This window comes from Mustela nivalis (assembly GCF_964662115.1).
Source record: "Mustela nivalis genome assembly, chromosome: 6".
Lineage (NCBI taxonomy): Eukaryota > Metazoa > Chordata > Mammalia > Carnivora > Mustelidae > Mustela > Mustela nivalis.
The window spans coordinates 38,291,766-38,317,806 of record NC_139025.1 but is presented as its reverse complement, the minus strand read 5'-3'; the positions used below and the strand labels follow the sequence as shown (position 1 = coordinate 38,317,806).

The 26,041-nt window shown below is 38.4% G+C and overlaps 1 protein-coding gene and 1 long non-coding RNA gene across 6 annotated transcripts in view; one reads left to right on the top strand and one right to left on the bottom strand.

Annotated features, from left to right (window-relative positions):
* SYT16 (synaptotagmin 16) overlaps nt 1–14,603 on the top strand; it is a 261,099-nt gene extending 246,496 nt beyond the window's left edge. For all 5 annotated transcript variants that reach the window (XM_082734935.1, XM_082734933.1, XM_082734934.1 and 2 more), the window contains one exon: nt 12,526–14,603. In XM_082734935.1, coding sequence (XP_082591061.1) covers nt 12,526–12,839 — 314 coding nt within the window. In that variant the 3' untranslated portion in view covers nt 12,840–14,603. The remainder of the gene's footprint in view (nt 1–12,525) is intronic.
* LOC309866887 lies at nt 13,003–24,849 on the bottom strand. The gene is made up of 2 exons (XR_014312858.1): nt 20,170–24,849; nt 13,003–19,952 (listed from the first exon to the last, which is right to left on the bottom strand). It is a non-coding gene; the product is annotated as an uncharacterized lncRNA (long non-coding RNA).
* Between the last annotated feature and the right edge of the window lie 1,192 nt (nt 24,850–26,041).

Here is a 26,041-nt window from a genome sequence, read left to right as displayed (position 1 = left end):
ATAAGGCTCTGGGCTCAGGGATAGTTCCCTCTTCTGTAAGAGAGGACACAAATCCTGCTTTACAGAGTAGCCATGATAATTGAAGAATGGTTCTTAGGGAAGCCAGAAGGAGAATATCTTGAGCCTGAATATTGGGATCTTTTCTTCTTTAGAATACCGAAGTGTCTAAATATTGCTAGAAACTGGGAGAAAGGCTGAGATTTAGAAGTGAGAATCTTTTGCCTCAAAATATATCGTGAAACAAAATAGAACTTTGAACTTGCCAACTTGGTCCAGCCGGATGACTGTTAGGACATTTTAAACTTTCTAGGCAAGATAGAGGAAAAGTGGGTAGATAGTAGATAAAATTCCTCTGTTCTATTAGGGCCTTAGAAGAGATAAACCACTGAAATGTAAGCCCCTTTTCTCAAACTTCTGAGTTAAATACTTGGGGGAGAAGGCTCAGTGAGATGCAGGTTTTGCTCTAATGGTCAGATGCTGATGAGAGCATTCTTAGGTAGGAGCCCATGACATGTGCCAGACTGGCTACAAGTAAGGCTGATTCCACCAAGTGTTGTGGAGGATATGGAGAGTACATTCTAGGTGAGAATGGAAAAACCACTTGGGAAAAGTCCTGGCAGTTTCTTATACAAGTAAACATGTGCTGAAAATCCAACAGTTCTATTTTTAGCCATTTACCCATATGTTAAAAAGAAGAATAAAAGACCTGCACAAGAATGTTCAGAGCAGATCTAGTCATAATGGCAAAAACTGCAAAGACTCCTCATGTCCACATGAATGAGTAAACACAGATATATTTATACAGTGGAGTACTATTCAACAACTAAAAAGGAAATTAACATGGGATCTCAAAAACATACTGAGTATCTATTACATGACTCCATTTATAGAAAGTTCTCAAATAGGTGAAATTCATCTGTCGTGAAAATAAGCAGAAGAGTGGTTGCCTCAGAGTTGGCCTCAGTGTCAAGATGAACTAAGCATGGACATGAAAGAGTATTCTGAGTTGATGGACATGTTTTACATTTTGATGCGAGTTTGAGTTAAATGGATGTTTTTATCTGTTAAAACTTATTGAATGGTACTAGAATTTATGCATTTCACTGTGTGTAAATTTTACCTTAAAATGGAAAAGAACCATAAAATATTGAACTCTGCTTAATTAAATGCATGCAGAAATGTTTAGGGGTAAAGAGTAATGATGGATGGATTGATGGGTAGATAGATATGCAAGTATGTGAGAAAGAAAATGGTCTGAACTTGGGCTACTAAGACAAAACACCATAGACTAAGTGGATTCACAGAAATATATTTCTCATAGTTCTGGAGGCTGGGAAGTTCAAGACAAAAGTCAGATGACTTGGTCCCTGGTGAGAACCCTCTTTCTGCTTTGCAGACAGATACCTTCTTGCTGAATCCTCACATGGCAGAGAGAGAAATCATCTCTCTCTTGTTTCTTCTTATAAGGGCACTAATCTCACTCATGAGGGATCCACCCTCATGACCTAATTACCTCCCAGTGGTCACACATCCAAATGCCATCACACTGAGGATTATGGCTTCAACATATAAATTTTGGGAGAATATGCACATTCAGCCCATAGTACAAACAAAGCAAAATATAACAAATGAAGAATCTAGGCAGTGAGTATTTGGGTATCCATTGTGCAATTACTTCAATTTTTCAGTATATTTGAAAATTCTACTTCTACAATATTGGGCAAATGTTGCCCTCCGCCCGCAAGAACGACAATCAGCCTGGTATGGTGTTAATGCTTCATTCCGTTTATTTCGTCAACTTTCTTAGCTTATATGCGGCAGGGTGACCAATAAGGGGCCAAGCAATGGGGAGAGCCAATGAGAATCCTGTTACTATGCTGATTAAATTTGAAACAGCCAATGACTATGTCCTCCTTTAGGCGGGCTTCACCAGAAAGTTCGTTGTTTACTTGCAGCAAATTTTGCTGGCAGTGAGCCAAGCGCCATCTTGTAATGGCGGGGACTTTCCTGGCCGGAGGCGGTCCCTGACAGGCAAAAAAGCTAGTCTGGTCTACTGAAACAAATAATACATTATATGTTAATTAAAAAAAAAAAAAAAACCTAGTCTGGTCTAGAATAGTTCCACTGTATCAGGTGAGTAAACATAAAACATGAACCTCAGCTTCTGTGATTAGAATTACATTGTTTTTGGTTATCTCAAGGTCCAAACTTATTTCCCTGACTCAACCTTGGACAGGATAGAGTACCAAGCCACTGAACCTGAGTGCATCTTCTATAGCACCCTCTGTAAACCACACCCATCCCAAGAGAAAGTATGTAATTAGGCACTTTCTGATTTCCAACTTTAAACTTTTCTCTGTTCATCCAGTGGATGGATGCACAGGTGGATGGATGGATAGACGTAGATGTAGATACAGATAGATTTTTATCTAGATTTATGTCTGTCTGTATCTTTTTCTTCTTTCTTTTTGGAAAATGCCCATGTTATAGGTTGTTATGGATTTCTTTTTCAAATAATAGGTGGCCTAGGGATGAGAAAATAGGTTATTTGAAAATTACTGAAACTGACCCATTACCTGTAAATGAAGTAACAACATGAACTAATCTTAGCCCCAGGCACATATCAGTGTGCCAAGAATCATGCCATCATTTTCAAGGTAATACCTCATTTATTATGTGTGGTCAGTGTTCAAAAATATTTTCACAATTGCTTTTAAGGTGGTATAGGCTAGTCTACAACCTGATGGCAAAGTATAGTCTCCACATCTATACAGGGTGCATGGTCCAGGTGAAAAACCAGTTTATAGCAACTCGTAGACATATGAAATCCCAATATGCATTTACAAATGCTTTTGAAAAAGTTTCCATGGAGAATTAGAAACATTTGATTATCCTTTGAATTTGGCTTCATGGGAAAGCAATTCACTAACAATTTAGCAGCTCTGTTCTGCCTGCCACCCAGTTACTGCATGGCCTCGACATTTGATTTAACCTCTCTGAATTTCATTTCCCTCCTTATTAAGTGAGGTTAACAAACTAATGTTACCGGTACAAGTGCTAAGTTAAAAAATATATTAGCTATTCCATTGGGAGATTCTCTTTCTCCATCTTTATTTTCACTACGCCTCCTTCTACAGTGTGTCACTGCATTGTGTATATGTGTGTGTGTATATACACACACATATAATGGTTCTTGTCAAAAACTATCATTAAGATGTCCCCTCTAGTTAAAAACAACAAGTTCCCGGCCTCTCAGCATGTGCATGATTAGCCACATGTGATAATTACATCCCAAATGATAATACTTACAGCAGCAGCATATTAACCTTGTTAGGCACTCACAATAGCAGACACTAGAGCAAAGGAAAGCAAAACAAAACAAAACAAAACCTTATCAAGCTGCCTCATGTCGAGTGTGAAGAACGGGTGGGTTGCAGGGGGTGAGCTGTACAAACGGAGTGCAGGGGAAAAAAGACTAAATGAAAATGAGCAGATCTGGGGCTACCACCTTTCAAAATCCAGATCCAGCTTTCTGCTAAATATAGTTTATTAGTATCCACAGTGTGCTCAGAATTATGCCAATCCAAATAAAGATTTATAGGTGGCACTAGTTTACTGAGTGCATAGGTGATAATCCTATACGTCCATTAACTCACTTAATTCCCACAACAAGATTAAAGCTAGTCAGAAAATCTAGACAGAAAAGCAACAAGGGAGGAAATACGATTACCATGGTATGTGAATTATATCTCAATCAAGCTGTTTGGTTGGTCAGTGATTGTTTTTGTTATTGTTGTTGTTGTCAAACCAAGTTACCTGTAGAAGAATGGCAGTAAGACTAAGGACAGCCTTCTCAACAACAATGACAGAAGCCAGAGGACAAGGCGACAGTATTACTGAAGTCTCGAGAGGAAAATACTCTCAACTTTTAGTGGTCTGTTTGAGTGAAGGAAAAATACAGATGTTTTCCACAAAGTTGGAAAGGGTTTGTCACTGAAAGAACGACTAGTTGATATACTTCAGGAAGAAAGAAACTGGATTTAGAAGGAAATAGTGAAGTTCAGAAAGGACTAATGAACAAAAAATCTGGTGAACAGGTAAGTAAATATAGCATGTATAGACTGTCAGAAACAGGACAGCAGCAGTAAGAAAAATGACTGATATATTAGGAGTATAACAACAAGGGAAATAACATGAAGGATGAGAAGAGGAGATGGAAATTAAAGAATTTATGTTAGTTAAGAGGAGAGTAGAGGTATTGATTAATTTTAGACATTAAATCAAGGCACATGTAAAAATTTTCATCTAGCTTTCAAACCAGTAGAAGGAATAAATTAGAATGAAGTAAATTCAGTGGATCAATAGAAACCAGGAAAGGATATTTAAAGGCACAGAGAGTGCAGGATAGAAAGCACAAACCAAACCAAAAAAAAATAAAATAAATAAATAAATAAATAAATATTAGTGATCATAATAAATGTAAAAGGACTAAAACTGCTGTTCGAAAGGTATATATAATGTTATTCTCTTGCTCCCCATCTCTCCCTGTCTCCCCTCCCCATATCCTCCCACCCACACTGTAGGTTATGTTGGTCCACCTAGTCCCATAATGTATAAGAAAAAAAAATACTAATTACCAAAGAAGTGAGGTTAGGCCAGGCATGTAAGGATTTAACCTTAGGAAAGTCAGCACCTGTAGCTCACCGTATTAACTGACTAATGAGAAACCATTTTGGTTATCTCAACAGGTGCAAAAGAAACCTCTGAGAGAATACACTGTCTGTCCATTATTGATAAAGAGAACTCAGCAGATGGATAATAGAAGGTGCTTAAGTATAGGTTAGGCTAAAATGCAATAACAAAGAAGCCCAGGAATTGTGGGCAGCTGGAAACAGCAAAGGTTTATTTCTCCCTTGCAGCACTGTCTATGGTGAGTCAAGTGACTCCTCTCTGCTGGGATGAAGGCATACAGACTCTTTCCATTTAATGAGACAATATGATCATATTCAAAATGTGACCTGCTTGGTTGTCATGGAAGGGGAAGGGAGGGTATAGGAGATTTATGGCTAGGATGGGAGTACTTAAATATAATCATGATTGAAGGTGATTATTTTCATTTCTCAGATTCCATTATTTAGAACTCAGTAACGAGACCCAGTCAACTCAAATCTGGTATGAAACCTATATCCTTGGTGTGACATTTGACCTGATTCACTATCCCCTTATTCACCTGAGGTTTGTTGGACTTCTGTTGTTTAAATTCTTTTGAAGTCCATTTCTCACTGTTTGGAGGTCTGGAAGCAGTTAGCTTTCCCAACCACAGAAAGGTCTGAATTTCAGTATTCCTTTTTTTTTCTTTCTGTTTTCCTTGCACACTGGCCAGTTTTTTCCCAAGCTTACCTTTTGGCTCTCTCTGTCCCCTCCCCAAGTGAAACTAGTAAAACTGAATACACTTTTTCTTCTTTTTTTAAAAGATTTTATTTATTTATTTGACAGACAGGGATCACAAGTAGGCAGAGAGGCAGGCAGGGAGAGAGGGGAAGCAGGTTCCCTACCGAGCAGAGAGCCCAATGCGGGGCTCGATCCCAGATCCCTGGTATCATGACCTGAGCCGAAGGCAGAGGCTTTAACCCATTGAGCCACCCAGGTGCCCCTGAATACACATCTAACATTCTGTTTTCCACTCTGTTTTCCTAGAGTCACAAACTCATTGGGTATATACCCATCAGAAGGCTATTTCACCATCATATAATATGGAGTATAAGTCTCCACCGTCCTGGCCTCTGATCTCTTCACCATCTGGCACCAACCTTTGATGCCACTGCCTATTCTTAGGTTGTTGTTGTTTTTTTTTTTCTAATGGCAACATTCCAGTTCAGATTATCACTTGCAATATCAGTCAAATTTCGTCAGGGAAATGGAAATAGTCTAGATATTTTGAGCCTGATGTTTGTTATAGGGTTGAAGCATGAGAGGACTCCCTCAGGAAATCTGGACATATAGACATCACAGGAAAATTGCCAAAATGGTCTGAGCTGTTTGTGCAGGAAAAGAGTGATTCTCATAAGGATGTTTGAACACAATGGGGCACCTGGGTGGCTCAGTCATTAAGTGTCTGCCTTCAGCTCCGGTCATGATCCCAGCGACCTGGGATCAAGTCCCGCATCGGGTTCCCTGCTCTGCTTAGCAGGAAACCTGCTTCTCCCTCTCCCACTCCCCCTGCTTGTGTTTCTCTCTCACTATGTCTCTCTATCAAAAAAATAATAAGAAGAGGTTAACTTTTTTTAAAAAGGGGGGGAGTGTTTTACACCATGGGCAAAACCCCTACTTTGCTATCTGCTAATGCCTAGACACATGACAGCCACTGGATCTGGGGCGATGCAGCTCCCCTTTTCTTCTACCTTCCAGTCTCAGACAAGTTGCTTTCCTTAGTGGGATCTTGCAGGCAGGAGATTTAGGGAAATGTCGTTTTAAGTTTTATGCTCTTTTGACATAGGAAATTGCTTAGGAATGTGAAAATGGTGTTCAATATCAACAATTAATCTGACGTACAGAAGGGAACTTGTTTAATCTTGATAGTGGGCATTTAAAGAAAATCTGCACTGCCATTCTTAATCCTGAAATCCCTTTATTAAAGTTGGGAACAAAATAAGGATTCCCTCTGGTATCACTTTTGTTTTGTTTTGTTTGTTTGTTTGTTTGTTTTTAATGTTCAGTTAGCCACTGTATAGTACATCATTAATTTTTGATGTAGTGTTCAAAGATTCACTAGTTATGTATAACACTCTGTACTCATCACTACACATGACCTCCTTAATACCCGACACCTGGCTACACCATCCCCCTACCCCTCTCCCTTCTGTAACCCTCAGTTTGTTTCCTGAGTCCACAGTCTCTCATGGTTTGCCTTCCTCTCTGATTTCTTCCCGTTTGGTTTTCCCTTCCTTCCTCAATATTCGACTGGAGGCTCAAGACAATTCAGTAGGATAAGAAAAAGAAATAAAAATTTAAAGCATGAAAGGAAGACATAAAACTGCCATTATTTGTAAGAAATATGATTGTTTACATTAAAAAGTCTACACCCTTGAACTAATACATTTCTCATACAAAACCAATTATTTTATAACACATCAGGAACAGTTAAGAAGTAGAATTTTAAGGGGTGCCTGGATGGCTCAGTTGGTTAAGTGCCCAACTCTTACTTTCAGCTCAAGTCATGATCTCAGGGTCCTGAAATTCAGCTTCCGGGTAGGTTTTCTGGTGGGCATGGAGCCTGCTTAAGATTCTCTCTCTCCCTTTGACCCCCACCCCCCAAAAAAGAGAAAGAAAGTGGAGTTTAAAACATTACTAATGTATAACAGTAAGAAAATACCTAATGTACCAGAGGATAACATTAACAAAAGATGAGTAAGAAAAGAAAATGATGGGGAAAAAATACAAAACTTTTTGAAAGACATAAAAGAAAACTAAATAGATAGGTAAACTATGTTCAGTGGTGAGAATGTTCAATATTGTGAAGACAACAACTTTCCCCAAATTAATCTATATATTCAGTACAATCCCAATTAAAATCCCCAAAGGGTTTTGGTTTTGTTTTATATATTTTGCTTTAAAAAAAAAAAATCGAACTTGACAGGCTGATCCTAAGTTCATATGCAATAGTCAGTTAAGCCAAACAAGAACTTAAAATAATGAAAAGTTTTAAAAAAGATAATAGTAAGATTCTCCATAGCAGATACAAAGTCTTATTATAAAATGACAATAATTACTATTATCAAGTGAGGGAAAGACACTCAAGCCTGGAAAGTTGGTATCTCCCAAATCCATTGGGAGATAATGGGCCATTTAATGAATTATGTTTCCCCTATGGGGGGAAAAAATAGATCCCTATCTCACACTACACATAAAGATCAATTTCAGGTAGATTAAAGATCAAATATGAAAAATAAATTCTTATGACTCACAAAAGAAAATATATGAGACTATTGAGTTTGGGTAGGATTTCTTAAAGAATTTCTTTTAACAAGTGGTGCCTGGGTGGCTCACTCATTTAAGCAGCTGCCTTCAGCTCAGGTCAGATTCCTGGGATGTAGCCCCAGAGCCCTATGTCCAACTCTCTGCTCAGCGGGTCCTCAGCTTCTCCCTCTCCTCCTGCCTCTCCCCTGCTCCTGTGCACGTGGCCACTCTCTCTCAAATAAATAAATAAAACCTTTAAATAAAATTATTGTTTTAATGCACCAACTGAAAAGGAAAACATTTATAAATCAGATTCCACAAGAATTTAAGGCAGTTATACTATAAAAGTTACTGTAAAATAAAAGGATAAGAATAGAAGATACTAGCAATAAATATAACAAAGATATTATATGTAGAATTTATAAATAGCCAGCAATCCACTCCTGGATATATGCTGGAGAAATTCTCAGATTTTGATATATTTTAGTATAAAGTATATTTTAGTATAAAATATAGGAAAGTGTTCAGTAATATCTTTTCCATTCTTGGTTATTATAAATAAATATCCATTAATGTAGAGAATGGACAAGTGGATTGTGGTTTAGAACAGTAGATAGCAGTTAAAATAAATGAGCATAATTTATTAAATGGACCACAGGTGTATCTATCAAATAGGTGATATAAAAAATTTAATGCTCAATGGACAAAGACAAGTTTTAGGAATACCTACAGTAAAATGGTAAACACTTTTAAGTGTGCAAAAGTCTGTTAAGTATACTTTGGATAGCTTTATTTATGTCTACTTTTATAATGAAAATGAGGAACTCCAAATTCAGGCCAGTCATTACCTTTAGTGAGAGAAGAAATCAAATAGAATCAAGGAAAGATACATTGATACTTCAATTATAATATTTTATTTTCTAAAAAATCAAATAAAAAACAAAAGGTCCATACTAAATATGATAAATGCTAAATATCACAAGTCTGTGTGGTGGGTATTAGGATAGGAGTCATAATGGTCTCTATTCTCTTTATGTATGTTTAAAATATCTTGTAATTTTTAAAAATTTCTTTTCAGTGTTCCAGAATTCATTGTTTATGCACTGCACTAAATACCTTGTAATTTTTAATAAATTAAAAGACTGAATTCCTTTCCCTTGCCCAGAAAATTATGATGCCCCACTCCCGCCCCAAGCAGAGTCTGTAATACTATTGGTAGTACATCATGCTGCAATGGTCAGTATTTTGTATGACCTCTGTAAGTAACCACTATGGCATTGTGCTGTTTCCTTGGAAAAATGACTGCTGAGTTTCAAATGACATACTTCTATGCCATGATAAATTGAGGATTGTGTGCTATTATAATTTTTTTCTGGTACACATGCCATCTTCCTTTATGAAGAAGGAGACAGTGACTGGGAAAGCAGCTGACACAGCTGAGTCAGAAGAGTGTCATCAAGGACTATCTAGGAATTATGACCCATTCAACATCTTGATAATGGTTTTGAGTTACTAGAGCTACTGAGGGACATTCTGAACCATCATCAGAAGATAGCATATTGCTTGGTATTGTTTTGTAGCAAGTATTATCAATTCCAAAGATTTAAAACGGAATTCAGTGAAGTTGTATATTTACTTGACCGTTTCTTCATCCATTCTGCCTGGTGTTCATTGGAGTAAGTCATTGAACCCCAAAAGACCCCAAGCAAACTCTGTACTGTTCCTCACAGGTCCACTTCCCTGGGCACAGTCTTGACTCTGGACACTGAAAAGTAAATACATTTATACTCCTGAGGAAAATTTCCGTTTGAGCTGGAACCATCAACAACATTTCCCCTCCTTTGGTTACATGTCCTCAGACTGCATTATTTATCAAATAATTATTTCCCCCTTTTGTCATACACGTATCATTCAGCTTCAGTGATGGTGGTTTGGTCGTAAATGACCTTTCTCGTAATGAGAAAGTGATCTGTGACAAGATAAAGATGGAAATTGCACTTTGGGAAATGAGTAAGTCTCTGTTTGCAAGATTAACTCAATGTCCTCTGCCATAACCGAGGGAAGAATTGCCAGAGCAGTTCAGTGACTGGATTGGACTTCCATAGGAATCATGGAGCTGTACAGCTGTGGAAACACAAATTCCGTGCCCCCTCCCTATTGTTGGTTTTCTGACAGCTTTCTCAGCAGAGCAGTTTGAAGAGTGGCGAGGCCTGTTTCCGAGACAGAGAAGTGTTTTCACACCTGAAGTGTAATTTCACACCTTGTGTTTCTCAGCAGATAAGTGAATAAAATAACACATCAAGCCGGAATAGAAAAAGATCAACATAGAAAGAAAACTGCAGGTTGTAATTTGTTTCCCATCTTACAATGCTCTTGTAGAGAACAGTAAATTACAGAGATCTGGATTTACACTTTTAAAAGTTTGACTGGTTGTTAGGTGGGAAAGTGAGCAGTAAACACTAATCCGCTTTCAGCCAGCATTGAACAAAATGTACAGAATGATAGACTCTGGGGAACACCCTAACACTTGGATTTTCTTTTTTTAAAGGATAGGACACACGTAAGTTAGTGCTAAAAACTGTCATTAAGAGAGGGTTAAGAAATTGATGAATTATGTGATTTTAATAAAAATAGAATTTTCTTTGGGATAATTTCCTTTGTAAGTATCTATTTGGGAATTTCAGCAGAAATAGTAGACTATGTTAGTAAAATTTGGATCATTTTTTCCTTCCTATCAATTGCTAAACATATGAGGCCAGTCCCATTTTCTAGCATTCCAGTGCAAGGGTGATAAAACCAAGGGGTTTAATCTTCATTTTAGAAGTTTGAAAACCCGAAACCTAAAGAAAAAAGAAGGTCAAGCCTGCTGGAGAGTCATGTACATTCATTATAAAATGTTTAATATGTACTGAATGTCTACCATGTGTTAGACACTAGGCCAGGAACCAGGGGTACAGCTGTAAACAAGGCAATTCCACTTTCAAACTGACAGCCTTGCTGAGGAGCAAACAGGTGATGATAATGCTGGGTGCTAAGTCCTGGGATAACCTGAAGCTAGATTTTGATGGCACCCACAGCAGGGTTTTCTGAACCAGAGCTGGTCAGGACAGGAGCAAGTGGTCAGCAAAAATTCCTGGATAAACCCAAATCCAGACCTAACTAATGAATAGAAATCATGGGAAGGTGGATAGCACTTGTGGTATCAGAGCACGTACAGTCTGTGCAGAAGGGAAAGGGAAAGAGAAGTGTGGGTCAGAGGGAGGTCAGTGTAGGGGAAATGTAGCTTATAAGGGCGACAGTGGTGCCCAGTGAAACTGGAAGGTAAAAGGATCAGAGTATGTCACCCATACCAAGAAATTTTGATTTTGCCCTGAGATTAATGGACAACATTGAAGGTTTAGGCTTTGTCTTTTAGTGAGAGTGACATAGACATAAACAGGTTTGCATTTTACAGAGTTCCCTCTGACTGTGGGATTGGGTAGCCTGGTGATGGGAGCTGGGTAAGGAGACCTGTCCTAAGTCAGGTAAGAGAGGCTGGTGACTGCAGCTTGCCTGTGCACTGATTTCTGCGCCTTCAGGGATGGAACGACGTGGGTAGAGTTGGGAGCTATTTAGGACATAAAATCAACAGACCTTGGTGATGGATTGGCCAGACTAGGGGTGAGGAGCCAGTCTTGTCAAAATGTCCTCCTCACTCCTGATTTAGGTAAACTGAGTGGAGGATGCTACTGTTTGCAGAGATGGGGGGCCCTGGAGACGCAAGCGTTAAGAGTTGGAGACATGATGAGTGAGACGAGTGCAGGGAGATATCTGTGGGGAAAATTGTGGTGTTGAGCTGGATCTTGAGCTTGGAAGAGAAGTCCAGGCCAGAGATAAAGGTTTGGTACTTGTCATTTAGTGGATAAGATGGTTCAAAGAAGGGGTGCCTGGGTGGCTCAGTGGATTAAGCCTCTGCCTTCGGCTCAGGTCATGATCTCAGGGTCCTGGGATCGAGCCCCACATCAGGCTCTCTGCTCAGCAGGGAGCCTGCTTTCCCCCCTCTCTCACTGCCTGCCTCTCTGCCTACTTGTGATCTCTGTCTCTTTGTCAAATAAATAAATAAAATCTTAAAAAAAAAAAATATGGTCCAAAGAATATGTAGAGTGTAAGAAGAGGAAGTACTTTTTAGGCATAAAACAGTATTTTGATTGTGAAAAGGAAAATACACATAGAACAAAAGGTTTTTATTGCTTTTTACATAAATAAAATGTGGCTGAAGAACCACGCTTGGCTAAACACACCATCGTACACAGGTTTACGTGTGTATACGCCTCTGTGCGGGTAGACCTTCTAGTGAGCATCAGCAAGGTGCCTGTAGTGGGCTGCATGAAACATTAACCATCGACGGTAAAAATCCCTTTCCTTAATACTTCCTGGAAAATATGTTAGTCCTAAAGCAAATACCAGGCCTAAGGATGCTGCCCAGTATGTTAAAAAGGAAAAAATCTGAATCCCATGTAAATACTGTGATGAAACTAGCAACACAGAAAGCTCTGATATTTTCTCATTTCTCTTGTTTTTTTTCCATAGATACATATGGAAAGCTCTTCCTTCTCAATTCTGTGGGTCAAGAGATGTCCCGCTGTAAGACGTCCATTCGACGTGGTCAGCCCAATCCTGTCTACAAGGAGACCTTTGTTTTCCAGGTGGCCCTCTTTCAGCTCTCTGATGTCACACTGATGATTTCCGTTTATAACAGGCGTACTATGAAGCGTAAAGAGATGATCGGTTGGATTGCTCTGGGCCAAAACAGTAGCGGAGAAGAGGAACAAGACCATTGGGAGGAAATGAAGGAAACCAAAGGGCAGCAAATATGCAGATGGCACACCTTGCTCGAATCCTAGTTTTGGCAGCAGGATTTGCATGTGACATCTGCCCCGGCGACCAGTGTTGCTACCAGTGTTTTGACCACTGATACCAACTCAGCACAGGCTGGTAGGCGTTTTAAAGACAGGCTTACAATTAGAGTCTACTAAACACTGGGACATTCCGGGCAGGATCATTTGGGTCTCTCAAAGGTTTGATTTGGATTCAGATATTATAATTTAAAAAAAAAAAAAACATATACATGGTCAAGTGTACTTTATGGAAAATTAACCATAGTGGAGAACAGTGATAATGAGTTAATTTGTATTAATAGATTATTGAGTCTGGGTTCAACCTGTGGAATGAAGCTTCTTGCTGTTTCTGTTTGCTTGAAGAGTAACCTGAGATCACAAGGGAGCTGGTGAATCTCACTATTTGTAACCAGGTATGTGTATGAATCAGAATTTTGTTAATATGGTGCCCAAACCTCCCCACTATGGAAATGAATCTTATACCAAGGCTCATAAGAGAGTATAACTAGCATCCATAAGCCACTTTTTGCATTTTTCTTTCTATGAACAAAACTCTTCATTTATTTACTTAAAAATAAATGTTATAAACTTATACTTACAAAACAAATTTGTATTCATTAAATACCTTTCTTTATCTCGCTTACATATTGTGGTTTCCTGTGAGATTTGATTAGATGAATCATGTTTGAAGGTAAAACAGAGTTGAAAAACACTGTTGAAAGACATCTTGTCTCCTTTTAATATGTAAGATTTCCAACTTGTAATTTTCAAGGTTTTTATGCTATTTTTCTCACCTAATAAATTCTTACAGAATTTGAAGAAACAAACAAAAAACACCTATTTAAGTCATGGATTTGTTGATTTTCTAAATTGAGAGTTCTCCTTTAGATTGTACTTTTTCTATATTCACTGATATATACTCATAAATATATTTTGAATGTACATTTGCATGTAAACCATATTCTTTTTTATGCAGTTATTTTCCATCACTAGAGCATAGTAAATTATATGCAATATGTCCTTAATAAATTTGATTTAACTGACTCTTAGAAATGAACATGTTATAATACCTATGAATGAAGAAATATTTTCGGCTTGTATGAAATGACACCAAGTTCTTTTTTTTTTTTTTGCTTTTCTTTTCTTTTTTTTTTTTTCTGAGAATTTGAAGTGCCTATAATTGTCATTTTCCATGACATTTGCAGCAGCCTATATTAGTCACTACTTGCACTCTGGGCATGTGCCATTCAGAGCACTGATCTTGTACGGTGATAAGCATGAAATTGTATCTCCGACTGACTTTTTCATATTTGTGCCGTGCATGTTTATTTTTCTTTTGCTTACCTGTGAGTCCTTAATTACCTGAAATTGTCAGTGAAAAAAAAAAAAAGATGGGAAAGGAATGTGTGTCCATCTAACACTGTGCCTAATGTGCAGCTCTTCTGAGCAATTGCTCAGTCACTTATTTTTAGCTTTTATGTTTCATTGTTGACTTTTTGCTGTCTGTGGGAAGAGTGATAGCTAGTGATGGATGTATACAGTTAAAAACACAGAACTCCTCCTCAGCTCTGCATTTGACAGATTGTAGACGTAGGCTGTAACACTTGAAGAACATATTTATTCCTTACCGTGCAATGTGTAATGGTTATCCTGACAAGAAGAGACTAGGGCACAGGATAATTCTTCTGTGATTTCAAGTACCCAATTTTGAAAGAAGTGACTTCCTATGGAAGTATCAGAATTAGCAAAATAAATTAATATCTTAATTTCTTTTTGGGTCATGGGAGTTTCATCTATAACACTGCTCAGTTATTGGGAATAAGTAATAAAAACCATGTTCCTTTGGGTTTTTACCCTACCTTTCTTTGGAAGACCTCAAAGTGCTTTTCCAACATTATATCCATTAACTGCTGAGTGGTCTTTGCAGTGTGGCTGTGTCATTGAGTAGAACTGAGTGCAATTGATTAAGTAGCAGCACAAAGAATTGGCTTTTCACATCCCTTACCCTCTTTATGTGCTTGTGTTTAAAGGGAAGTAAAGCAGCCTTGTTATGCTTTCCTTTATGCAGTAACATAAAAGCAGCATTCACTTTAAAATTTACATTTGAAAAAAAAACCTGCACATATTGTACTGACCATCCTGGATTTTTTTCCCCCTCGTATTTTCCTGCTCTATGTTTTGCTACATCCCTTGTCGTATGCGCCTAGTCATCACCTATGCTCCATTTTCTGCTGCTTCAATCCACCCATTTTTTAGGGTTTTCTGCTGGTACAGTGAAGCTATCCTTGTGGGTTTGATCTGTTTTCCAGAAGTCTGCTTATGAGACTGTTACAGGAATGTGCAGATTTTAAGGAACGAGATGCCTGAAAAGCATTTTTAATTTTTGTATAATTTTACTATGTTGGTGCTATTCACCACGTAGGATGCATGTACATCTTGAATATACAGCAATCTGAAGCGGACTGTATAAATATAAAATGCTAATGATAAGATACATTAAAATATGAGGCTGAATTTTTTTTTTACATTGATTTGAAATTCTGGTTTAGTAAGATCTTTTGATTTTGTACATTTCAGCTCCCTTTATTTGCTTGGCAACGACTAGACACAATGCACTCAGCATGTTTTTCTTTTCACTGGAGCTCTTACTTCTACATTTGCTTTTTAAGGGAGTTATGAAAGATAATTAGTTGGTTCGGTGGTAAAAAAGCTCCTTTTGCCTATTTTATCTAGCTAATAATTAACATCTCACAGAGACATTTGAAATGGAAGAAACGCCAGTATTTGTTGCATGAGTAGTTCCTTCTGTGATTTTTCCTAAAGATAGTGCTTTTTAAATAATATTGTAGAGGGTGAATGAAGCACTAGGTTTATGGAAATCTGCTTTGTAGTGTGTCTTCTTTCAGGGCATTAATTTACACTGAATTGAGAAGTGCTGGTTTCGCCAATCACGGTGGTGGCCCTTGTGCTCCCTGCTCCCTTCTGACTGTTGTTGAATTTGTAAATGGGCCATTCACCAGGCAGCCAGGCATCTGCTCTTGCTCCTCTCTCCTTCACTGGCGCCCTGTGTGATGCACAGTTGTTTGGGACCCTGTTTTTGCTGATGTAGCATAGCTGTGGAGGGAGGTCTTGCTTCCCTTAACAGTAGGAGAACTTGTACCACTGTCGGATGTATTACGCTTGGCATCCACCTGTACAAAGTTCAAGAAAGAATCCTAACTGCGACTGCGAGGGGGCAAACAGAATATGCTACTGTGCCCTCATTCCCTCTCAGCACTGGGCCCTCTGCTCCTTCTTCAATAATAGTGACGGACTGAGCTTGAACGCTGATGTCCTCTGTGGTATGAGATGCTGCAGGGAGAACCTCCCCTCTGCCTATGCAGCATAGGGGCTTTCACAGTATTTTACAAATTGTTGGCACCTCTCGGTCAGTCTTGGTGCTCTATCTTGTGGTTGTAGGAGATGGTCTTATCTGAGAACCAAAATGCCTTTCTTTTCAAGTAACGCATCATTTAAGTTGAAACTAACCATCAGGTTATGTGAAAGTGCTCCTCTGATGGCCACTGAGTTTAGGAAACTGATGGTTCACAGCACAGACTTTGAGCTGCGGAGCTCCCGAAAGCCGGACTATCCTCTTGAAGCACAGAACTTAGTATGTTAAGATCAGAAAAGTGATAGAAGAGGATTATTTATAGATGACATAAAACCAAATGGAGATACATGCTTTAACAATAAACAGGGCAGAAAACACAATGCAGTGTCTCCTCTTACATTAAGGGAACTGTGGCCAAAGTGCATCCTATTCTATTTGATCCACAGCAAGAACAAATGATAGATAATCCTGAAATGACAAAAATATCAAAAATCATTCATTTGTTCCAAAAAGGAAATCTAGGCAGAACTATTAAAACAAACAAACAAAAAATCATATAGCATGTGTATAGAAGAGTTCAAGAATAAATAAATATTGCCAGATCCCTTCAGCCTCCACTGGCATATATTCAGGAAGCGTGAAAGAACAAACCAAAACACATTTCAGGTTAACTAGCTATTATTTTTTCACAACTTGTAGAATTCTGGAAAATCCTTACCGATGAGGGAAGTGAGACCCATCTAGTTTGATGAAGTTAGCAAAGGCTACAGTCTCCCCTGGGTTTGGATGGAACTTCACTAGCTGTGTGGCCTTTAAGAAAATTATTTACCCAGTCTGTGTCCCTGACACTTCAACTGGAAAATGGAAGTTATACCTACCTCATCAAGTTTTTAAAGGACAATAACAGCATTGAGCCTGACCTATAATAAGCATTCAATCCCCCCTCCACCATACTCAATCAAGAATAAAGCCTTTAAATTTGTTTCTCTGCCTCGTGGAAATAAGAGTAACATTAGAGAGAGACTATAAACAATTCTTAGATACTATGAAAAGGGTAGATTCATAAAGCTGGTCTGAATTTTTAAAGAAAAAGAAGGCTTATGGGATAACCTAAAAAGAGATGAGCCTGGTATATTGAGTCTTAATAAAACCCAAATGAGATACAATAACCAAATCTTCATCTTTCACCCCCTTACTCTAGAGGAGTGGAAAGCCTTGGTGCTTGTGTACACGTCTTGCTAAATCAGACACAAAGCACTTTTCAACTCCAGCTCTTCTCTACAATTCAGTATGGGCAGAGCACCATATACCCATCCAAAGAGTTGGTAAGGTGACAGACAGCTTGAGTACCTATTTCAACTTTGATATGAAAAAGAAAAAAAAATGGTGTGGCAATTTGCTGATATTCATTTAAAGATGGACAATTTTTTAGCCTATGCTTATATATCCATATTATATCTTCATAGGCAGATTTTCAAAGCTGATCTAATGCAGCTATCAAAACTCATCTAACTGTTTAATTGGAAAGTTCTTTTCAGGACCAATTACTAATCAGCGTTTCCCTTAGGAGATCACAATGAAAGGAATTCTATTAGAATTCATACTAACTCCTTTTTGAAAGGGTTTTAAAGGGTGAATTATTGATGTAATAGAAAGCATGTTGAGTTGCTCTCAAGTGTTCAGATCGTGAGTAAAAGGGAGAGTTTCCTGAGAATTTAGAAAAACTTTTGTGGACATTTGATCTGTAGAAATGGTTGGGAACAAACCACCTCAAGTTTAAGGGTAACCAAGTGCCAAGAACCAGTCATGCACTACTTGCTCTTTTTAACTGAATGTGATTCTGGGATGGGGAAGTATGAGCCTACCTTCCCAATATTGCCAGATTGCCACAGTGCTTACTCAGGTTCTGGGATTTCTAATTAAGGAGAAATGGAGAAACTGGAGAAGAATCACTTCGCTTAGGGTTTTGTTTTTTTGTTTTTGTTTTATTTTTTGGAATAATTCAGCATGTAGGGAAGTTACAGGGGATGGATGGGAGTTCAAAGCTGTAGAGTGATTTCTAGGAACAGTAACCCAGAAAATGAAGAACTCTTATTGGGGTATGATTCCTTCTCTTCTCGGTCACGTGGACAGATTCAGAGCTTCCATCCAAATCAAGTCACAAGAGTTTAACTTAAATATAAGAAGGAGGATATGAAGGTTGTTTTGCATTAATTCAAGATGTATTCATTTGATTTATTTGGGTGTAGCACCAGGATATTTGGGATAGTCCAGGACTTAAAATCTTTTATTTTTTATTTCAACTTTTTGGAGTGGTGTGATTACACATTGAAGCGGTTGAAGCAATTAGTCATCGTGATAAAAACAATGTTTATCAACAGTTGTTCAGTTGATCCGATCATGTGCTGTAAGAAGCAGAGTTCCTTGTTATGGGTTATTGTTGGAAGGAGGCGAGATGTATTGGCTGAATGCATTGGAGAGAGTGTCTAAGAAGCTGGGACCTAGAGTGGGCGATAGTCATGCTGGAGGGGGGCTCGTCCAGGGGGAGCACAGAGCATCTTGGGAAAGCTTTTAAGATAGAAGCCTCTGTGTGGAGTGTGGGTTCTGTCTAAAGGAGAAAAGGAGGGCACCCAGAAAGATAGTCTTTTTAAAGTTCCTTCTAAGTCTAATATTTTGTATATGACCTGCAAACAGAATCAACAATAACAACACTCTAGGCCTGTCCTCTTGCTCTTTGGACACTGATTCCACACTGATCTTTCTCTGCATCATATAAGACGTGTCTGGGGAGTTCCCATTTGGGCTTCGTTTAGGTGACTTTGGGGATGCCTGCAGGCTCTGGGTGAGTTTCCTCTCCTGTGGTGTTTTTGTTTCCCCTGGGTCTCAAAGCAGTATCCTAGACACAGACAATAATCTGCTGTATTTATAGCCACTGTGGAACCTGTAAAACAGCTTGAGGCTTTCTAGAACAACCTCAGAGGCAGTCATGGAAGCCTGTGGACATGTCCTAGAATAAACCACCCCCAAATGTTGCTACCTGCTCTCCCTTGGTCACTGATGCTGCCTTAAGCTGTCTCCATGGGAGTTTTTACTTCAAGCGTTTGAGCAACTATGCTACCTACCAACTCTTCTTTGAGAATGGGAGAAGGCTGCCTGCCCACTGGTACTGCCATATTTATGTATTATTTCATCTACTTCATTTTCCCCTCAAAATATCTATTTACTATTTTTTTAATTTTTATACAAAATGTATTCCTTCAAAAGATATTGAGTATATTTATCTCAGGCTCTGGACTAGGGACTGGAGAATGGTAGAGGAGTAGAACAGTTTGAGTTCAACAATTGCTTTTATTTCTAAATATTCCATTTTTTTAAAGCTAGATAAACAGTAAGATCTTTTATGGCCCTTTAATTTTTGTCAAATGTATTTCTGTAATGACTTCTTTACTCCCTGTTGAAAGGGAAAGGATTTAAGGAAAGTGGAAGTTATTACTCTGCTTCTGGTTAAGAAATAAATGTACTGTTTATCAGTCTATGCTTTCCTTCAAAATAAATGGATATGTTTTACATCGGAGGGAAGAAATACAGCATTCCATTCCACTAACAAAATGAGTTATAGCTTGAAATAGAGGTTGGATGTTTACTATTTTTCACTTTTATAATTGAACACTGAATAACTTTAATAAAGCAGTAAGTGGGTCAGAGCCTGGAATGCTAGGTGTATACAAACTAATGTGATACAGTTCCTATAAGCTCCATGTTTTTTTTTTTTTTTAAATATTTTATTTATTTATTTGTCAGAGAGAGAGAGGGAGAGAGAGTGAGCACAGGCGGACAGAATGGCAGAAAGAGGCAGAGGGAGAAGTAGGCTCCCTGCAAAGCAAGGAGCCGGATGTGGGACTCATCCCAGGACGCTGGGATCATGACCTGAGCCTAAGGCAGCGGCTTAACCCACTGAGCCACCTAGGCGTCCCAAGCTCCATGTTTTAATAGCTGAAAGGCATTGCTACCTTTTAGTCTTTGAAAGAGTGAACTGGAAACAGCAGCTGCCAGGTAAAGGAGTAAGGGTGTGAAACAAAGGATCCCTGCTTAGCGATCTGTTTCTTTTGATTAACATTTGTCTTAGATATTATATATTAAATATATATTGAGACAACCCTATAAAATGGGTAAAGGTCAATGTTGGGAGTGTCCCTTCCTTGTCAGTTGAACCAGCCTCAAACAATCTAACTCTTACTTTCAATTTTATAATAGAAGAAAAGTAGGAGTTTTTCCAATGGATTTATTGTTTATAATTTTTAACTTCATAGAAACTTATCTTAAATATCACCTAAATATGGGGAGGGTATGTGCTATGGTGAGTGCTGTGAAGTGTAAACCTGGCAATTCACAGATCTCTACCCCTGGGGATAAAAATACATTATATGTTTATAAAAAAAATTTAAAAAATTTTAAAAAATCACCTAAATATGTCTCAACCCATGATTCCAGGTTAGAATCGCTGATGGCTTAAAAATTCTTACTGGTGAGTCTTTTTGTTTTGCCCAATTGATGGTCCATAATAAAAAAGGTAACAGCTCTTATTTGATGAAGACCTTGATTTGCGGGAAAAGATATTAAAAGGCTGCCACTGAAAACTCTGATTGGTGAGGAAGATGTACACTAAAAGAATGATATTTCCATGCAAGCTATTCTGTATACTATGTTCACATTCTGGGGCCACCACTCTCTCTTAAGAGTTTATCAAGTTCCTTATAGATGACACCTTGACCAAATCTTACTAATTTTGCCATTTCCCCAGGGGCCATGATAATCTTCATTAATTCACACCACTACCAAATTGTATTGTGGTCTTTTATTATGCCACCATACTAACCCAGGTGTAGCTCAAAGTTCGTTGTCATGAAAAACAAAATGTTTTCCAGGATTAAAAATTTAATTTTAAGGCAGATTTTAAGTTCGTGAATAAGAAGTTAGTGTTTGTATACTTGACGGTCACAAAGACATTTCTGTAATAGTATTTTGAAATAAGATCTGACCTCTATTTTCATGGAAAAAGGCATAACGGTCTTTGTGATCTACTTGCTTAAAAAAAAAATTAATAGACCTTTTTTGAGCAATTTTAGGTTGAGAGCGAATTTGAGTGGAAACCAGAGTACCTGTGCACACCCTTCCCCCATCCTTGCACAGCCTCCCCCACTACGGCACACCCCACCAGAGTGGGTACACTTGTTACTGTGACGGGCTTACCCCAGCGCATCATTGCCACCCAAATTCCATGTTTTACATTAGGGTTCACTCCTGGGGTTTCACTACCTTAAAATTTTCCTGTGTTCTGCCTATTCATCCCTCCTCTGGCAACCAGTGATTGTTTTATTGTCTCCGTAGCTTTGCTTTTTCCAGAATGTCCTATGGTTGGAATCATACAGTATGTAGTCTTTTCAGATTGGCTGGTTTCATGTAGTAATATGCATTTAACTTTCTTTTCCGTCTTTTCACGGCTTCACAGTTCATTTCTTTTTTAGCACTGAATAATAATATCCCATTGTCTGGAAGTACTGGTCTGTTCATTATTTACTTGTATTTTTAGTTCTCATTGCTATTGTTCATTTTGTTAACGTGCATGTTCTCGAGGAAACCAGATGGGTTAATCCATACGATACATCAACTGACACGTAGCGACTTCCAATCCGGCTTGAATTTCACCTCCGTGGTATTGGGCTTGTTTCACCTGTGAGGAGATTTGTGGAAAACATGACATAATTTCACAATTGGAATCTAAGCAGAGAAGGTTCTGAAGGCAATGAGGACAGGATCCCCAAATTTAGCAACTCCGTGGTGTTCTCTGTTGTCGAGCACTGATTTAAATACACATTGATAAAAAGTGCTAATTACGTTATTACTGATTCATGGCAGAAAAGCACCTTCTGTTACTAGTGTATATGACTTTACATTGACCACTGCTGCCAAGAGAAAGGAAGCTCCATGACTGTGTCCTGTCGTAGTCAGTTTTGCAAATGGGCGGCGAGAGGTCCGGAAGCATCTGGAGCACACAGGAGCCCCACATTAGGAACAGGATGACCCATGCGAATGCGGAGGCTGAATGAATGAGTGGTGAATGTCAGAATGATAACACTGGTAATCCCACTGGGTGAATGGGAAGACCCGACTAAGGATCAATATCTAGGAAACATTCTGACATTTTCACGTGCCCTGACTGCCCTTTGCTTTGTAGCTGCGGCAACCTGTGGGACCGGGTGTTGCTGTGGAGCGGAAAGTGTGGTTGCGGAAAGAGTATTAGATTAGATTAAAATTAATGAGCCTATGTTCTATACCACGTCTTCCCTTAATGAGCTCTAAAGTGAATGTCAAGTCACAAGTTCTCTAAGCCTTCAATTTTGCATTTGTCAGCTGGGAATAGTAATACTCATTTTACCACGTTGTGATAAGAATGAGATTCATTCATTCCTTCATTAATACCACAAACACTCAGAGTTCCCACTATGGACAAGGACCACAGGTATGACCATGCAATAGATGGAAACACCCTTTGAACTGAGAGTTTTTGAAGCCCATGAGATAGTTTCTTATTTTTATTTTAAGGTTAAATCAGCTCTTTATGTCAATATATCAAAGTAATTGACACTTTTAGATCTCTGCCAATCATCGAGCTATATTCGTAGAATGTCAGTTATTTGACTAAAAGTTACAGTCAGAATAGTCTTTAGCCATTCAGTCTCTGAGAAGCTAGGAATAAAGTATTAGGTTCGGATTCTTCTGTTCAGACATGCGGACCACAGAACAAATTGCAAATCCATCTTTTTGGCAGGCTTGCCAATCTTTGAGTTGAATGCGGACCTTTCTTCTTTAGAACAATTTAACTTTGAGTGCAGGGAAAGCATTAAGTTGGATAGCATTTGTTTTCACAAAATAGAATTTGAATACAGTATTTGGAAAGACGCTTCCTCCCCTAAAAAAGGTCCTTCAGTCTATTATATTTCTCTTGGAGAATTAGACTTCTCCAGCTTTCCCCTCTGAAGTGACTTTCCTCACCCACATAATCATTTTCTTCCTAAATACCATTTATCATCTCCCAGGAAAAAAAAAATGTAAGGATTTAAAAAAAACATTTTCAAGGTACATCCAAGATTTCATAGCAATATTTGGTGTTCACAGTGCGAGATAAATCTGACTCTCGATTTTTTTTTGGTCTTCATATGGCATCCGAAACAGTTGTTCACATTCACACATTTATGTTTCACCATATGCATACTGTGTGCAGCTCTGTTGTTTTAAAATATTTTATTGGTTTTCCTTTAAATCTCAACTTTTGATGGGTGTCCTTGAAGAACTTGCATAAAAAAAAAAAAAGTAAATGTGAATGATTCATTCATTTTGAACATACGTAGCTATTTTGGGGAGATTTTACCCTACATGGAGCACACTGTTCTCAGCAGGGAGTGAAGTTTGTACTTCTGTTCAACTCACAGCTGGATGCTGGAGATGTATTAATATTGTTAGCATGTGCCTTTTCTATCTCGTGTTTCCTTTAATGAGTTAACTGGAATCAACTGTCCTGAGTTTTCGGTGGTTGTGAATGGCGGTCAATAGTTTTATGGTTTTCACTTGTGGGGACAATTTAGCATAATGTGGCTTAAAATCTGGTCTTCCTTTAGATTTAGAAGGCAGAAGGAGGCTTCCATGGGCAAATTCCTTCTTCCAGGGCAGACTTGTTAGTTGTAAGATAGGAGCTGCCCCAAACCGGTCCCATTACTTAATGGGCAATTCTAGATCTGGCTGCTGTCATATTTTCTCCTCCAAAGTTTTCTAGCAGAGAAGAAATCCCTGGGTGGTCCAGAATTTCAAGAGAGAAACGAGAAGTATTTTCTCCTCCAAACAGTCGAACTCTCCTATTAGAAACTCCTGAAATCTTCAGAACATTCCATGTAGGTGTCCCTGTGTTCCTCACTGTATGACTTACTGACTTACAGTGTCTTCTATTTAAGAGGCATGAATGTATCTCTAGCTGTCACCAAAACAAACAGCTATAGAATGTAAGGACCCACCCATTTCTAAAATTACTTCTATTGATGAATAATTAGTGCATAGGAAGAGGTTTGGAAATTTTTTAATTGTTAAACTTAAAAACTAGAGTACCTTTCTACCTTTTGTAATGTTCATGATTTCATACCAGTGGTTGTAATGTACTGTATTGTTATGTCTTGTGCTCTAACTGGGCAAGCCAGGGATATATTTACTAATGTCCATACTCTTGGGATAGAAACACCCTTGAAAATATGTTAGAAAATATAAAATTGTTTACCTGTAATAAAAGAATAGGTTTGTGACTAGAAGAATTACTGTTTTTCTTGTACAAATAATGCTTAAAGCAGATGTTCTGTCTTAACAGTGGTGTTGGAAGCATATTTTATGCAGCCTAAAAACTATTTCTGTATTAGATATTTAAATGCATGAGGATAAATTCGAATTGCTTTTTGTTTAAAGCAGAAACATAGAAGTATTAGCCCCAGTTTGTACAAAATGTCTGCTGCAACTGAACTCAATGATAGTTCAAATCTGAAAATCATTCTAATTTTGTAAAACTGCTGCTACTGGTTTTATCAATAAAGTTTAAGCAGATGGCTTATATGTATACGTGTGAAATTTTTTTATGCTAAAAAAAGATACAGTTTTGCAGCATCAACATGCAAATTTTATGGGTCTGAATGATATTGCTTCTTTTAGTATATACAGAAACCATTAACTCCAAAACCATGCCAACTGCAGATATGTATATTAGGGTGATGAGTGTTACATTTATGACCCCTATAATTTACTTTGGTTTTAGGATGCTCAAGGCCTTTATGTTGAACCCATGCAGGAATCAACATGTTTCAACTCAAATGTTAAAGTGTGGAATATTGGGTAAATAAGGAGTTACATATACATAAAGATCACCTGAAATAATTAAATGGCATCTGAAGAGGATTCTGAGAAGACAAAAATGTAGGTATTCCTTACAAAGGGGTAGGTATTTGTTCACCAGAGAGACTTTTGTCTGGAGTCCTGGCCCCTCTGTGTATATCCAGTTGGAACAGGTTTCCAAGGCTCTGAGGCAGCGAGCTAGAATACAAGCGCAGGGCTGTCATGGTCAGACCTCCACTGCAGTAAACACATCATTGACATCCCCCAAACAAACAAGTGTCTAGATGTTTCCGGGAAAATCTTTTTATCATCCTTGCATGTTGTATTAGTTGACATAATTAATGCTACTTGTTATAATAAACAACTCTTAGTGTCAGTGAGTCTGTGTAAGACCAGTTTATTTCTCACCAAGACTTTTTCGTGCCCATGCAGCTTTCTCTCTTAGCAGCATCTCAGGGACTGAGATGAGGGTCATCCCAGAGTCCTTGGGGCCTCTGAAGGAGTAGATGGCCGGGCAAATGGAGGAGGAAGAAAAAGCAGGAGACTCAAAGGTACAGTTAAGGGACCCGTGTTCGAGGCAGTGATCACCACATCTGTCTAAACTCCTTTGGTCAGAATGAGTCACATGGGTCCACCTATGGTTAGGAAGGCTGGGGATTGTAGTTCATCTGTATGTACAGCGAAATGAATCCTTTTGGTGGGAAACTCCTACACATGAGCACACACATTTTTTTTTTTTTTTTAAAACTGTCTTATGTCAAATGTTGTAGGAGTGGCAATTATCTAAGGAAAACCTGCTAACCATCAGCTCATTTGTTGTTCAGCTCTTCCTAATCCATGGTGGCTCTGGAGCACTGTGGGCTGGCTGAGGATTTTAGTTGTGCACACTAGTCATCTAGAGCATTTTGAC